The 17,925-nt window shown below is 41.0% G+C and overlaps 1 protein-coding gene across 1 annotated transcript in view; it reads right to left on the reverse strand.

Annotated features, from left to right (window-relative positions):
- Window positions 1–17,925, reverse strand: part of LOC119378921 (ubiquitin-like modifier-activating enzyme 5) — a 29,391-nt gene that overhangs the window by 5,893 nt on the left and 5,573 nt on the right. Inside the window, exons 6-10 of the mRNA XM_037648004.2 lie at window positions 14,675–14,756; window positions 14,259–14,363; window positions 13,594–13,721; window positions 8,777–8,912; window positions 3,976–4,054 (exon numbers count right to left, since the gene is read on the reverse strand). Of these exons, the coding sequence (XP_037503932.1) occupies window positions 3,976–4,054; window positions 8,777–8,912; window positions 13,594–13,721; window positions 14,259–14,363; window positions 14,675–14,756 (530 nt within the window). The remainder of the gene's footprint in view (window positions 1–3,975; window positions 4,055–8,776; window positions 8,913–13,593; window positions 13,722–14,258; window positions 14,364–14,674; window positions 14,757–17,925) is intronic.

Consider the following 17,925-nt stretch of genomic DNA (forward strand, 5'->3'; position numbering starts at 1 on the left):
GGTTTAGATCGATAAATTGTGCTCCGAGAACTAATGTCGTTAACTTCGCCATCACTATAGGTTTATTAATAGAGGAGAAAATCGAGTTCAAAGTTTTATTAGGGTGATTCCACGTAAGATCGAACAATCGATGGCTGGTCGACCTCTCAAATTTATTTCAAAATTTTATATATTATTGCCTGATGAGTGGAAAGAAGAGCTCCGCAATTTGTTTTGCCGCCAAAAATTTTTCGAAGCACAGGAAATCAATAATGACGAAGAGGTGGAGTAGAGCGCTCATCCGCTCTGCTGTTTTGGCCAACTTTCGTTATGAATTGCACAAAATATATTAAAGTTAGGTAGCTGAAATTTCTTGAACTAAATATATGCATGTTTTTGCTTCTGCTCAGGTATTTTTAGTTTTGATGTGTAGTGTAGATCTTTTTATAAAAAACCTCAAAATAGTCCCAGGAGACGTTATTTTCTTTACTTTGAAGGTCTTTATCTCGAAAAATCCTTGTAGCAGAGCGACAAAATTGCGCATTACGTTCTTCGCATCCTTATCTACCACACTGCCGAATCTTATATTTATATAACTTTTCAGTAAAGAGACATGATCGGGCTAAGTTAAAGAAAACACCGGACAATGAAAACTTCTGACGACAATTAAAAAAAAAACCCATTTTTCATATTTCTTAAACTTTGTCCACTTATTGTCCTCCACATCAGCTTTCATAATCATTGAAAACATGTAGCATAATGTCGTTGCACTAATAGCTACGACCCCTTGGGCAAGGATTGGCAATTCCGACTTCTTGCCCAGCAAGTGTATAAAATGCAGGCAGGATTGAATTGCTTTTTTATTAAAAGGCCAGCAGGTACCGAAAAAGGTGTCGCCGGCACTGAAGACGTTAATTTTGAAATTATTTGGTCACTGCAGCAGCCACGAGCGCGGGGCTACCGAGCAGGCGCGCGCGCACCCTAGATGCTCGTTGTAAGAGACGGCGCAGTGAGAGCTCGTTTCCGCGTCCTCAGACCGATTGAGTTCGAAACAGCAACACCTCCCGGGTGACTTGAACGCACGTGCACTGGAGCTTCGCTATTCTATCCGCCCTCTGTTCGCATTGCAGCTAGGCGCTGATAACAAGGCAGAGATGGAAGCAAGATGAGAACTCTATAAGGGAGCTATGAGCACTCGCTTCACGCACGCTGCTGCCAGAGAAACTGCGCTGCGCCAGTTGCGATCAGTGGAAAGCATTAACGTGGCGCTCCAGTGGCAAAGCAAAATATGGAATGTCAAAGGAAAGAAAAGCAAAACTATCGGTAACCGGACGCGCTTGCCTATTTTAGATGTCGGCAGCAGACGGCCTGAACTAGCCGCGCGTTCAGAGCCCTGTTCACACTTCATTCGGCGCGGATAGTTCTTGTGCTTTGCTCTTACTCTACTCCTCCTGTGCGTCTCATGGCGAGAAGGTATAGCTCGGAATGAGTGATGATGGCATATATTGTTGACGACGAAAAATAAAGTTAGTTGAAAGTTTGCGCTCGTCCGAGTCTCCTGAGTCCGTGTTTTTATGTGTGTGCGCATCAGTATTCTTTCCTTGCAAGTATGAACCAACTCGCCCAGCAGCAAGTTTTATTGGGTGGAAAGTAGACTGATTTTGAATCGGGTTTTGTATAAGCTTGCTCCGCGGCCGAGTGCCAACAGCAACTGCGGGTTTTGCCAAGTCTTGTGTTTGTTGCGAGCGAGCTCAAGAGCTTAGCCGTCGAGTAGGCCTTGCTTCTACCGATCATTGTCAGCATCTCAAGATATCCTGAAGTCGAGAAAATCGGGAAACGAAACTAGCAGCCGCACCTGCGCAAGTGATGCGCGGGCAGCGAGCGAAAGACCGCGAAACCCTGTTTGGGTGGCGGCGCCTGGCGGTGACCGGTTGTACTCGCGCCGACGGTCGCGCCTTTTGTTCTCCTCCCCATCCACCAGGCACTGAAAGTTATAGAGGAGGCACTGATCTCACTTAAAACAACCCCTACAATATCTGTTACTGTTTTGCTTTAGGAAAATACTGCATGCCTAGAACCTGCACATTTGAGCCACACTTGAGCACACAAATCTGTTGACATGCTCTCGAGCACTGTCAAGAGGGCACAGTGCTTTGTGTGCCCTCTACTTAGCCTTGTCCAAAAAATTGCTAGTCGAGAACCATCTGTACACAGGCCATGGATGAACTTCTGACATTCCTCACAATTCGCATTACGCAAGTGAGTTCGGTACAGTTCTGATTGTGAACTCAAACACGATGGAAGAAGTCTTGGTATCATTGAATGCATGTGTTGTAGTTGGGCTTTTAAAAAAATGGTTAAGCCCCTTAGTTTCTGTTAGATGCACACTTGAGACTGGCCCGTGCAATTTTCACAGATTGCGAACAATGAAAGGGCCTTCTCAATACGTTTCACTCTATGAAATGGAAGAGGCATGCCATAATGACCAACCTTAACATTGGTCAATTTAGCAGTACGTATTAAAATAAATTGTGCTGGCAATAAACCCTTTTCCTGCTGTAAATACTGACTGTACGGGCTAAATCTTCTTGCAGTAACTACAGTAGACGAAACCTGAACGGACCAGCATACTATGCTCCATTTACTGGGAGATGAACAAGAGTACAGAATTCAAGTACGAAGCAATCATATTAGCGACAGTTGTTCCAATTAATCAGCAATTCCATTTAATAGAGTTCCATTAACTGAGGGTCTATAGTACTGCTTTCTTTTAATTTTTGGTGAATGATGCTACAGACAGAAAAACTGCAAATTTCACTGCACCCTGAAAGAAAGCTCTCATCAACTAGCGAAAAATAGGAAATTTAAACAGCAACCACCAATCCTGTCACAAAATGAGCTAAGAAAATTTATAACCAAAGTAATCAACACATTACAAAAAAGTGAGAGGCCTCACAACATGCACAGAATAATAAGACAGATGATTGTAAACTATGAACTGATGGGCTTCGCACAGGAAATATAGAAACTGCAGATAATAAAAACACATAAAGGCACCCATCTTTCATTTTTGTGAATGTTATATGTGGCACCATTTTTAAATGGCTTGGAGAACTTCTACGCACTCGCCAATGCACGGTTTTGCTCCTCAGAGTGTGTATTATTTTTTGTAATGAAATAAAAAAATTGTGTTTTTGGTCGATCTATCCTACCATACCCCCTTAAGAGAGCGTGCGTACTCACTAGGCTCAGTTCCCAGTCATTAACTGGACATTGTAATAAATAGCCAAACATTGTAAAAAGATGTAGTTCACAAACAATTCGCAAAAAGTGAACACTTTTAGGACAATGTAAAGAGCAACATGCCTGTGAGGTAAGTGAAGCATTTCATGTTCACCAACACAGTGACATGCCTACCATGTCTTCTTGAACGTGTGACAGTCTGCTAACACATTACTTCAGATGACTTTGTTTTTGGTTATGTTTTTGGTTTGTTTTTGTACTCCATGGAGATCCTGCTTCCTATATATTGCAGTTCAACTGCAATAAACAGTGGCTGTAAGTGCAGTGCAGTGTACTATGTCATCTTTATATCATTCTGTCTTTTAAACACTCTTTGAGTCTGTTCTAGGCATGGACTTTTACCAGCATGTTTAGAGCAGCAACACTGCTATTAATTTTGTACTCTTGTTGCACAGGTGCTGAGAATTTTTTGCACTGATGTAAATTCATCACTGGTAATACCTTTGGTGGTTTTTTTTGCTTGTTCATTTGTATGTTTCAATGAAATATGTAGGTCTTTTAACAAAAATATATAAGCACTTACAATGGGGCGCGATGTGAAGGTCACATTGAAAGAGTGCCACCTTCATGCTTTTTTTCCCAAACAAGACGTATATTTTGCAAATGCTTTTGTTCATGTTTGAGTAAAGTTGTAACAATTAATATCTTCAAGCATTTTGCATTATTAAAAGTGGCTAAAGCAGATTTACTTACCCCACTCATTGTCCTCATGGACCACCTCTTCTTTTTGTTCTTCAACGGGTTCCGGAGGTGGCTTAGCTGCTTCCCTAACCTGAATTCCACCAAACCAAAAAATCACGCATGAGTATGTTGTCAAGCGCAATCACAAATAATACGCACAAAACAAGTGTCAGAGCAAGGCACTAAGAAAGTAGCAAGAAGCTAGTACTGGGTGATTCCACGTAAGATCGAACAAACGATGGCTGGTCGACCTCTCCAATTTATTTCAAAATTTTATATAGTATTGCCTGATGAGTGGAAAGAAGAGATCCGCAATTTGTTTTGCCGCCAAAAATTTTTTCGAACCACAGGAAATCAATAATGACGAATAGGTGGAGTGGAGCGCTCATCCGCTCTACTGTTTTGGCCAACTTTCGTTATGAATTGCACAAAATTAAAGTTAGGTAGCTGAAATTTCTTTAACTAAATATATGCATGTTTTTGCTTCTGCTCAGGTATTTTTAGTTTTTATGTGTAGTGTAGATGTTTTTATAAAAAACCTCAAAAATGGCCCAATCGGCAAAATTTCCTTTATTTTGGAGGTCTTTATCTCAAAAAAGCCTTGTAGCAGAGCGACCAAAATTCTGCATTACGTTCTTCGCATGCTTATCTACCAAACTGCCAAATCTTGTATTGATATAACTTTTCAGTAAAGAGATATGATCGGGCTAAGTTCAAGAAAACACCGAACGATGAAAACTTCTGACGACAATTAAAAAAAAAACCCATTTTTTAAATTTCTTAAACTTTGTTCACCTATTCTCCTCCACATCAGCTTTCACAATCATTAAAAACATGTTGCATAATGTCGTTGCACTAAAGGTTACGGCCCCTCCAATATGACCTTTAAGCAAGGAGTGGCAATTCAGACTTCTTGCCCAGCAAGTGTATAAAATGCAGGTAGGACTGAATTTCTTTTTATTAAAAGACCAGCAGTACCAAAAAAAGTGTCGACAGCACTGAAGACGTTAATTTTGAAATTATTTGGTCACTGCAGCGGCCACGAGCGCAGAGCTACCGAGTAGGCGCGTGCGCACCCGAGATGCTCGTTGTAAGAGACGGCGCAGTGAGAGCTCGTTCTCGCGTCCTCAGACCGATTGAGTTCGAAACAGCAACACCTCTCGGGTGACTTGAACGCACGTGCACTGGAGCTTCGCTATTCTATCCGCCCTCTGCCCGCATCTCAGCTAGGCGCTGATAACACGGCGGAGATGGAAGCAAGAGGAAAACTCTATAAGGGAGCTATGAGCTCTCGCTTTACGCACGCTGCTGCCACAGAAACTGCGCTGCGCCAGTTGCGATCAGTGGAAAGCATGAACGTGGCGCTCCAGTGGCAAAGCAAAATATGGATTGTCAAAGGAAAGAAAAGCAAAACTATCGGTAACCGGATGCGCTTGTCTATATTAGATGTCGGCAGCAGACGGCGTGAACTGGCCGCGCGTTCGGTGCGCTGTTCAGAACACACTTCATTCGGCGCGGATAGTTCTTGTGCTTTGCTCTTACTCTACTCCTCCTGTGCGTCTCATGACGAGAAAGTATAGCTCTGAATGAGTCTATTGTGGAGACTACCTTTTGAAGCACAAGAAGCTTAAAGGAGTACTGACACGAATTTTTAAAAAATTCGGATTGTTGCTCTAAATAAAAATACTGGTGTCGAGAAACCTAAAACGACTATTGTGGTGCCTGGCAATGCATCCTATATATTTTAATTAACGCCACCTTAAAAAGACACTTTCGGTTTCGATATCGAGGGGGTGGCTTCTCAGTGTCGTTTTATAGCAGTGTGACGTCACGGAGATACAGAAATTTGCGACGTACTAGCGGCAAATCCGTCATCTGCTCGTGGTGCAATAGACAACGATGAGTGAATTGTCGTCCAGTGACCCTGACAGTGATTTCTACTATTTAGGCTGCATGCAGGATGCAGAACTCGCGAACTCGGAGGAACTGTCTTGACTTGTCGGGGTAATGTCCTTGCAGTGTGGCTGGCTTGCAAATGCTCAGCGACGAAAACTTCAAAGTCAAATTAAAATATTTTATACGTGTTCTCCGACTCCAGTGTGTGGACAGCGTGGACACTGCATACCAACGAATCAAAAAATGTCCCTTTTGCGATGTCTCAAAATCGTGTCAGTACTCTTTTAATTATTGCAAAGAAGCCAAAATTTCGCAGTTACCGACCTAGACATAAATGCTTTGAAGGAACGTTTAACGCCCGAAAGATCAGTGACTGTCAGTGAGACGGACTACTTGTGCTACGCGTGCTTTTGCTACCACTGCAATGAAAGATCTTCACGGAACGCACAGTTTAACGATGACATTCTTATGCCCCCTGAAAAAGAAATCGACGCAATTAACCAGATCACTGCGACTACCGCTGCACGTGCGTTCAAGTCACCCGAGAGGTGTTGCTGTTTCGAACTCAATCGGTCTGAGGACGCAAAAACGAGCTCTCACTGCGCCGTCTCTTACAACGAGCATCTCGGGTGCGCGCGCGCCTGATCGGTAGCCCCGCGCTCGTGGTCGCTGCAGTGACCAAATATTTTCAAAATTAACGTCTTCAGTGCCGGCGACACCTTTTTAGGTACCTGCTGGCCTTTTAATAAAAAGAAATTCAATCCTGCCTGCATTTTATACACTTGCTGGGCAAGAAGTCGGAATTGCCCATCCTTGCCTAAGGGTCTCATTGGAGGGGCCGTAACTATCAATGCAACGACATTATGCAACATGTTTTTAATGATTGTGAAAGCGTATGTGAAGGAGAATAAGTGGACAAAGTTTAAGAAATTTAAAAAATGGGGTTTTTTTTTAATTGTCGTCAGAAGTTTTCATTGTTCGGTGTTTTCTTGAAATTAGCCCGATCATATCTCTTTACTGAAAAGTTATATAAGTACAAGATTTGGCAGTTTGGTAGATAAGCATACGAAGAACGTAATGCAGAATTTTTGTCGTTCTGCTACAAGGCTTTTTTGAGATAAAGACCTTCAAAGTAAAGAAAATTTTGCCGATTGGGCCATTTTTGAGGTTTTTTATAAAAACATCTACACTACACATAAAAACTAAAAATACCTGAGTAGAAGCAAAAACATGCATATATTTAGGTAAATAAATTTCAGCTACCTAACTTTAATATATTTTGTGCAATTCATAACGAAATTTGGCCAAAACAGCAGAGCGGATGAGCGCTCCACTCCACCTTTTCGTCATTATTGATTTCCTGTGGTTCGAAAAAATTTTTGGCGGCAAAACAAATTGCGGATCTCTTCTTTCCACTCATCAGGCAATAATATATAAAATTTTGAAATAAATTTGAGAGGTCGACCAGCCATCGTTTGTTCGATCTTACGTGGAATCACCCTACTATACATGTGAAATTGTTGACCATTTAGCACAACTCCTTCTTTCTGTGACCATTAGTGGAAAGACCATTGGTGCACTATTAAGAATCTTATTAAATGTGAAAATATCAGGTGAAAATATGTGGTGAAGAGGCTACCACACATGCCAGAATGTGTTAAGTAGATAATACTGCAGAATCACAAGATTTAGTACTGATGGTAGAATGCTTAAAGAAAGAATGTTTAAGAGTAAACAATGGTGTGTATTCAGGACGAGCCGTTAGCTAATGGACAAAACTAGGATTTCGTCCTTGCAGCTGCTCTGAGTGGGTACGTCTCTGCCTAGAAATAGTGCTCCCATGGCTGTTGGTGTTTACTACTTAGAAAGTGTTCATTGGGCTTGGCTGTTAAATATACCAGTGCTGTTTGCTATTTCCATAGTTACTGCAGTGGGATTCTAATTAAGTGGTGTAGAGGAAAGCAATGTACATTAACGAGCTCTGTAATGGTTTTGTAACAATGTACTGTGAGAAGGCATGGTGTCATGCCTTTACCCCAGTCAGAGTTTCTCTGAAATGCTTTTATCAGCAACATTAACCTTTTTGAAGCTGTGTCCAAGCATACTCTTCTGCCAGTCAATACGTACCCCTGGCTGTGCCTGAGATAATATGTAAATGTGAAACATTCATAGGATGGTTCTGCCAAAGCTTGTCAACTGTAGGCATATAAACAATGCAGAAGTTTGCAAACATCTTATGAAATTCTGATTTTCATTGTGAGGAGTCTTCAAGGGAATATCCTAAGATCATTAATTAGCTGAGCTCATATTTTTTGCTATATTTCAGATGAGAAGTTTGTGAAATGTTCAGCAACACATCCCGTCTAAATTTAAATTTGTTGCACTTTGAAAAAAACACCTAGCACCGAAAAAAATTTGAGAACAAAATTTTTTGCTTTGCCATCTTTGTGGCTTCCTAGTGTTTTGGGCATTTGAAGCATGCTGGAAGTTGCAGCACTTCAATGGTGAGGGCAAAAGCGATTGTCATAACGTTTCGTTCGGGCACTAAACATTTTTTTGTGTGTGTGCCCAAGCAATTTGCTGTCATGCATGCATTGCTGCAATTATGCAGTCCATTTCTGCAATTCTATTTTTTATGTTAATTGCTGTTTTAGCTGTCCTGCCAAACTGCAAAATATGTAGCACTATAGCCGACATCCATTTCTTAGAGGTTTATGTTGGCCAATCAAATGCATGATGCTAGTAGCAGCCACAGGAAGGGTCGTGCAAATTTTTTAGGCACTGCTTGTCAGTTTAGTGGTTTAATGTCGAGTTTGGATGTACATTATAACATGATCTCACAAGTGAGTGGACTATGTTGTTACATCGTTAAATGTTCTGAAGAGGCCCTTTCACATAATTTCGAATGAAGCGTCACCTGGTACTCCTTTTGACGCTGTATGCAGAAGCTGTCGTCACACTGGCTGTTTGGTTTCATCTGCATTGTTGGGAAAAAGTCCTGGAGAGCATTGTAGCCAAGGTAGTGGGACACTGTGCCAAACTTTAGAAGATACCTGGAAAGATTTGCAGTGCACGTCAGTATACAAGCTATGTATATGTACGTAATTTCTATCCATGGCATCTAAAGTAAACAATGCCTACTACGTGTAAGTATAGTTGTTGATAGCAAACACAGCTGCAACATATCTGCCGACCTTTGTACTCTAAGATTAATAAGTCACAGTAACAAAACAACAAATTAAGTGGAGTCTAGAAGCACAAACATTTGTGAAGGCTTGTGCTGAGCATATATATGCCTTTTCAGGGATATAACCACCCTTTATAAACAATTTCTTTATGTCTAGATGCTACAAAAAAAATTCGGCAGATCCCACGCATTGTGGGAATCGATGTAATGCGAAGCAGCCAGCAAAGAGCTGCATACATCGCCTTGTTTGTCTTTGAGCCAACTGAAATCATTCATGCCATGGCATCTAGTCCACCATATATCGCATGTTTGCCACGCACGCATGCATGCACAATCTAGTGTACACCATGCCAATGAAACACATAATCTGGTATATAAATGCATGACCTGTCGCTTATGTTCATCACGCACTCGTGTCATGCCATACCAGTTTTGGTATATATCACGTTAACAAAACGGCCGGAAGCGCACCATGACAGTGGCATGTAAATCCTACCGTACATGACATGCATAACATGATTCGCATGTTAAGACCTCTCATTTATGTTCGTCATACACTCACATCGCGCAATACCAATTTTGGTGCATATCAAAGGAGCGAAATGGCCGCGAGTGCACCATGAGTAGAGCATGTAAATCATGCCATACATGACATGCATATTATAGTTTTTCATGTTACCACCTGTCACTAATGTTCATCATACAGTCACATCGTGCAATACCAGTTTTGGTGTATATCAAGCTATCGAAACGGCCGCGAATGCACCATGAGCTTGGCATGTAAGTCATGACATACATGGCATGCATGTCATAGTTTTCGTGTTACCACCTGTTATTCATGTTCTTCATACAGTCACATCGCGCAATACCAATTTTGGTGCATATCAATCTAGCGAAACGGCCGGGAATGCACCATGAGCGGGGCATGTAAATCATGACATACATAACCTGCATATCATGATTTCCATGTTGCCACCTCTAATATACGATCGTCATGCAGTCGCGTCGCGCAATATCAATTTTGGTGTATACCAAGCTAGCGAAACGGCCGGGAATGCACCATGAGCGCGGCATGTAAAGCATGACATACATAACCTGCATGTCATGATTTCCATGTTACCACCTCTCATTTACGTTCGTCATGCAGTCGCGTCGCGCAATACCAATTTTGGTGTATGTCAAGCAAGCGAAACGGAACGAGTGCGTCATGAGCATGACATGTAAATCATGTCGTGCATGTCATGCATGTCATGATTTTCATGTTACCACGTCCCATTTACCTTCGTCATACAGTCGCTTCGCGCAATACCAATTTTGGTTACATCGAGCTAGCGAAGCGGCTGCGAATGCATCATGAGCGTGGCAATTAAATCATGACATACATGACATGCATGTCATGGTTTTCATCTTACCAACTGTTATTCATGTTCTTCATACAGTCACATCGCGCAATACCAATTTTGGTGTATATCAATCTAGTGAAACGGCCGCTAGCGCATCATGAGCGTGGCATGTAAATCAGGTCGTACATGACTTGCATGTCATGATTATCATGTTACCACGTCTCACTTACGTTCGTCATATAGTCGTGTCGCGTAACACCAATTTTGGTGTATATCACGCAAGCGAAACGGACGCGAATGCACCACGAGCGTGGTATGTAAATCATGACATACATGTCATGGATGTCATGGTTTTCATGCTACCACCTGTTATTCATGTTCTTCATAAAGTCACAGCGCAAAATACCAATTTTGGTGTATATCAATCTAGCGAAACGGCCGCGAGTGCGCCATGAGCGTGGCATGTAAATCATGTCATACATGACATGCAAATCAAGATTTTCATGTTACCACGTGTCAGTTATGTTCGTCATACAGAAATGTTTCGTCATACCAGTTTTCGTATGTATCCCTTCATTTAAACGGCCGCGAGCGCCCCGAGACCATGTCATGTAAATCATGCTGCACATGACATGCGCGTCATGATTTGCATGTTAGGACCTGTCATTATGTTCGTCATGAACTGTTGTCACGCCGTACCAGTTTTGGTATATATGAAATTAACGGAACGGCCGCAAGAGCCCAAAAGCCGTGGAATGTAAATCATGCTGTTCATGACATGCGTGTCATGATTTTTATGATATCACCTGTCATTTATGTTCGTGATAAGGCCATGTTATGACACACCAATTTTGGTATACATCCGATTAACGGAACGGCCAGGGAGCCCAAAGGCCGTGCAATGTAAATCACGCTGTTCATGACATGCGTGTCATGATTTTTATGATATCACCTGTCATTTATGTTCGTGATAAGGCCATGTTATGACACACCAATTTTGGTATACATCCGATTAACGGAACGGCCAGGGAGCCCAAAGGCCGTGCAATGTAAATCACGCTGTTCATGACATGCGTGTCATGATTTTCATGATATGACCTGTCATTTATGTTCATAATAAGGCCATGTTATGACACACCAATTTTGGTATACATCCGATTAACGAAACGGCCAGGAGAGCACAAGGTCGTAGGCGGCTAGATAGATAGACAGATAGATAGATACGCTCAAAGTCGCAGAAGTTCGCTAAGAAATGCTTCGCATTTAAAAGCACCAGCAACCTTCGCACAGCATATAGTAATCACCATGACTTTGTCAGCAACTGCTGGACGACTTCGTCTGCATAACTTTGCTTGCTGCTAGTGCTGGTCTTGCATACTTTCACCGACAGACCAGTTTTAAGGGAAGGTTAGGGGAGCAACAGACAAGACTTCTTTGCAAAAAAAAATTGTTTTTGTAGAAAATTCGGTGCAGAATTCATGAAATCAGACTGAATTCATAAACTTTACAGAAAATTTAGAAGAATTGGCAGTTATGTCGGAGACAGAAACTGTACAAGATCTTAGTGTTCAACAATGGGCCTATCTAAGATGTACAGTACGGTCCACTGTTAAAGAGAACAGTCCAACAAGCACCTTTCATTTTGCTGGCCCTCTCACAGCAAGTGGACAGGAAAACATTGCTCATGCACCACATCAGTCTGTCAATAAGAGGCTGAACTGTCAACCACCAGTAGTTCTATGCAAATCTAAGCCACTATGTTTTTGCAAGAGGGCGAAATCCAAACATGCCCTGTATGCAAGTGTTCCCTTTAATATTAGCACAGGGAGAAAATGCCTTGACATGCAATGCTACTGACTGATTCTCCAAAAAAAAGCAAGGCTGGATGTTAACTGCTACATTAAATAACACCTTTCTCTAATTGTTGTCAATATATGTTACGCATACAAGTTAAAATCTTATTATGGCACATTATTTCTCTCTGCACAGTAGTTTATGGTATATTCCATAAAGCTGGTCTAACAACTCCATTCCAAGAAGCTGGTGTGCAAGCCTGACAAATTCAGCACACAGCCGGCAAACTGGACAAATATAAAATCAACAGCGGATAAGACAGAAAACACACACAATTTAAGCCTGCCATGTCTACCTGAGCGTCATAACAAAGTATTAGCCACAGCAACAAAAGCTGTGAAGGACTGCAGCAAAGTGTTAGCAGCTATGGCATTATGCTGCCTTGCGAAGGCAAGCACAAAAGTGGTTTGGAAGAAAGCAGACAGGACAGAATTATGCTGCTAAGCAGCTGCATGAAGCCAAAGCCTCGATTCTCGGCCACTATGGCCACATTTGGATGAAGGTGTATTGCGAAAATGGCCACTTAAAGAGCACAATACTCGGGGACAGCTCATCTTGGCAGTGGAGCAAAGGCTATGGAGATGGGGCTTCCGCACATTTGTGTTACTCCGCTAGTAGTATGGCAGCTTGCATTAGATTTCTAGTGCAGTTTCGACTTTCCTTGCTCGCAGCGTTAACACGTTTAGAAAAACGTATGTATGAAAAATGTGAATGGGAGAGAGACATTTCAATTGTTCAGCATACATTTCAGTGTCACATTTCAAGTATGTTTTTCTTGGAAAATAAGCGGCCAATTTGCAGCCACACATGGACCAACACACGTCAGGAACGCCATGTTTATTTCGGAAAACAGGTGCGCAGAAAACGTGGTGCTGTCTAAGAAATGAAAGAAAAGAAGAAATTCTTGTAAAGTGAACAATAATTTAATTTTACGTACAACTTCCCGTAGTGTTTAGTCTCATAATAAATAAAGCAGCATTTATTTGAACAATGCAAATGAGAAAATTATCAATAAAGTTAGGTATTATTTCTTGGCGTGCTAGCAGGCATGCAATTCGGTTCTGTAGCTTCCACAGCACTGCCAAGAAAAGTTTTCCCCGTGTATAGTGCATATTTTAATGAACCCCAAGTGGTAAAAATTATTTGTAAGTCCTTGACCATGACACAACAGATCAATTAAACAACCAAGGAATGAATGAATGAATGAATGAATGAATCAATCAATCAATCAATCAATCAATCAACCAATCAATCAATCAATCAATCAATCAATCAATCAATCAATCAATCAATCAATCAATCAATCAGGAGCTTTAATGTATACGCTTAATTTGATTATTCACGACTTACTTGAGGGTATTTTGAACAAGAAATCCTGCAACAATGCCCATTGTAGTAGGCAAGCTCGCAGCGCAAACTCCTTCCCGTTTCAATGTCTTTTCGTCTATGTTGGATGCAACGACTAAGGGAGGTGCACACTGAAATGTAAAGACACAATTAAAAGTGGCCATGCCTGTTCCTCCTAGGCAATTGAAAATGGGGCTACTGCACATTATAACGTAGTTATGCACGTAACTTGTTATACCTTCAGCTGACATATTGCATGCAACAGCCTTATGACATTTCATTTTGCTTTTCAACGTCTTCCTTTTCTATATTTGTACCAGCACATGGTGTACTAGCTCACGAGCACACAATGCACCAAGGGGCACAGAATGGTGCCCTGGAAGCGGACAGCGCATGTCAAGAATGGCATGAGCATTCGTTAGTGACTCAATGATATGTGGTATCCACAAGGCAATGGCACATGTGTACTTCTTGAAATAGGTATGTATGGCACGACCCTACCCTTTCTGTCAGTTATACATACTTCCACTCTTTATCCATGAATAACACAGAACTGTACGCAACCAAATAACTTCTACTCGCAACTGCATAATGCAGTTTTTCTGGGCATAAGCCTAGAACTACACATTTAGCATAAGCAACTCAATCACATCGTTCAGACTACTTACAGCAAAACACGCTGTTTCACCTGGGACTACAAGCTGTATGTGGCCAGAGACTGCATTTTCACTGACACCAGACTCAATCCAAACCTGGTTGAGTTCATTGCAGGCCTATGAAAGAAAAGAGCCAGTAATTCTGCTTTAGCATCGTGTGATAGTTACAAGTCTGCTTCATAATAAGTAAATGCACTGAAATTTGAGAAATTTTATCAAATGTAACAGAAAAATGCTTTTACAGCCATAAAAGTGAAACTGAATTTAACAGTATTATGTAATAGAAAATATGAATGAATTTAACAGTATTATAATAGAAAAGAGAATGAGATTATTAACTCAAGGCATGCACTACACAAGTAAAATTTGCCACAACATACAACTGTAGCCTTACAAAGTATATTTGTAGTGATGCCTCACATGCTTACCGTGTTGATAGCCATACGTGCTTCAAAGTTGTCGACACAGCTGAGAACAAGATCTACTGGACCACCCTGCAGACTGCCAGTCCTAGGGGTGCAGATATTTGCAGCCATTACAACACACAGCAGTGAATAAGAAATTGCAAGTTTGTATGATAATGTTATTTATTCAAACTCCTACTGTTTACTGCTTTCTCTGGACAGTTTACCTCGTCAATTGCTTACCATTTGCTGAAACTAAAACCCGAGTCCTCTAGAAAAATTATCAAAGCACTCTGCTAAAACTGAGTCAAAATATAGTCATGTAGCCACATGATCACAGCATCTTTGTTTTTAAATAATGCACATGCATAAAAGCAAGAGCACTTTAACTATGTTCAGCCACACATTTCAGTAGTATTTCAGAGGGGATGCTCAGAGCAGCTTCAGCGGCAATGTAACAGAACTCACTTGTGATGCATGAAGCAAAGGAAGCATAATGAAGTAGTTGTATCATAAAGTTACCTGGAATAAATCCATGACCATTACACTTGCAGAAAGCAATAATAAAAATTAGCATCTTTACAGGTTCAGCGAATTATACAAAGTCAATATAACTGTTAACCCATTTATGTGCAAAAAAGGCTCTATGCAAAGAAAGCATTAAAAAGAAGAAGTTTCATAAGCAGGAAAAAGTTAATGTGGATAGCATTTTGCATACCCGTATAACATGTAGCAGAAAATGTCAAGATTTCAAAGCAATGACGACAAAATTCGAAAACTGATAAAAAAAAGGTAATCGTTTGCCAGGCAAGTTGGTTCATATTAGTGGGTGAAAGAAACCAGTGGAAAAAAGACAAAGATAAATAAGATGAACTAGACAGTGTTGTCGTGTATAACTTTTCTTCTTTCTCATCATTTTTTTTGCTGCTTTTTTCACTCATTGCTTTTCAGTACTGCAGCAATACGGAAATCTGTGCTGTGATTTCATATACAGGGTGTTTTTTTTTTTAGACAATACAGATTTTTTATAAATGTCCTACGACAGTAAGGCTCTTGTTGTTTTCGCACACGCACTCCACGTCGAGGCAGAAGAACTTTGCCACAGTTGAAACGACACTGTTACCACTAATGAACAAACACTCATTAATTAACTTTTTAATAAGGGTGTGCGAATATTCGAAATTTCGAATATTTTTCTAATAGTGCTTGCTATTCGATTCGATTCGCACTGGAATTGTACTATTCGAACTATTCAAACTTCCCAAAAACAAATACAGTCAACGTCCAATCGAAAGTGACCCCTTCAGATTTTTAATATGCTTCACCTCTTTCAAGCTCCGTTACGGTCGAACTTTGCCAAGACTCGACGTCCGATTGGAAGTGGTACATACCTAGTTTCAATATGCTTCACCTCATCACACCCCGGTATTGCGGCAAAGCTGCCTTTCAAGCTCCGTTACGGTCGAACTTAGCGAAGACACAGTCAACGTCCGATTGGAAGTGGTCCCTACATTTTCAATATGCTTCACATCATCAGACCCCGGTATTGTGGCAAAGCTGCCTTTCAAGCTTCGCTACGGTCACAAATGTATTAACTCAAGAAAACGCTGGTTCCAACATGGAGATGAAAGATGTGGCAGAGTTGGGGGCTCAATGTTTTGGGCCTGAAATTTGGGCAGGAAGTCCGAAAAATCGGACGCCGAAGCTTTTTAGCATCCAAAATTCCAGATTTTCTTATATATCGACCTCTACGAGGCAGCTTTGGAACTCCGGACTTGAAGGGAGCACACTCTTGTCCAAGAAGTTGAAAGAGGAGGAGAGGCTGAGGAAATGGCATCTTTGCCTATCACGTGTAAACTGTTGTCGGCAACACTTTGGTTGCACTAAATCATGTACATAAGCAGAATTTGGCCTCTACATTACCTCATTCTTGATAAGACAACTATGAAACACTACCCCACCAGTGCTTCATCAGCCTAGCGAAAAGGAACACTTTCATGTTGCTATCTCATAAGAATATGGTTAGGAATCCTCTCTAACTTTCTTTTTCTGCAATTTTGCTTCAAAGTATTAGAAAAATATTCTATAAATATTCGAGAAATATTCGAAAAATATTTGATTCGATTCGCACTCACACTTCAATATTCGAATTTGCTTCGCACCCAAAATTTTGCTATTCGCACAGCTCTACTTTGTAATTATTGACTTGAGGGCAAGTGTTTATATTAGAAAGTTGTAGTGCATACCAATTTATGGCATACCTATTTTTTACAAATCACAAAAGTTGCATGTAGTTTGAGATATTCTTCATTCAATGTCAAGGGCAAAATCGAAACTGATCGCGCAAAGCGCCCATCGCACACAGACATAAAGCTGTCTACTTGTGTATCTCAGAACGCTTGCCTATTTTTCTGGCCAGATTCTGCTTCTGCGCACCTTCATTTGAATTTCGTCACTTCCCTGTCACGTGACGTCGCGGCGTTCCGCCACACTTTGTGCGCGCCGGGTGCGATCAGTTTCGATTTTGCCCTTGAAATTCGATGATGAATATCTCGAACTACGTGCAACTTTCGTGATTAAAAAAAAATGGTTGTGCCATAAATTGGCACGCACTCATCAGTGGCAAACAGTGTCATTTTAACTGCGGCAAAGCTTTTTTTGCCTCGACATAGAGTTCATGTGCGAAAACGGCAAGAGGCTTACTGTCGTAGGATTTTCATAAAAAATCTGTATTGTCTAAAAAAAAAAAAAAAAAACACTGTATAATGCAACACTGTCTTCATATAACCAATGCATGTTTACTTGCTAATGGTTCTGAAGCAGAATACAAACAAATAAAAGCAATAGCCAACTTGCATGCAATGTTACTCATTGGCACCATATTTGAGTGCCAGTAACAACTTTTGCAGCACATGCAAAAATTAGCTGGAGGTGACTGGATCAGGTGCACAGTGATGGAAGTGACATTTTGCTTTTTGGAGCAGATTCTGGAGCAGAAAAAATGCTGCTTTGGAGCAGCAATCGGTGTTTTTGGAGCTGATGGCAAAATATTCTGTGCAACTCCTGGAGTTTAAAGCATTACTGAAGCATTTCGTAAACAATATCTATTATTAAATATATTACACGTACAATAGCCAGTGCTAATTGTAAGAAACATAATTAAGTAGATGGATGGTCACTGAACACTAAGGAAGATGAGCTATACATTTAAAATGCCAGTACTTGTGGCAGAAATTATATAAAAGCGATAAAGCTGAACACCAAATTATAAAAGT

This window comes from Rhipicephalus sanguineus, chromosome 1 (genome assembly GCF_013339695.2).
Source record: "Rhipicephalus sanguineus isolate Rsan-2018 chromosome 1, BIME_Rsan_1.4, whole genome shotgun sequence".
NCBI lineage: Eukaryota > Metazoa > Arthropoda > Arachnida > Ixodida > Ixodidae > Rhipicephalus > Rhipicephalus sanguineus.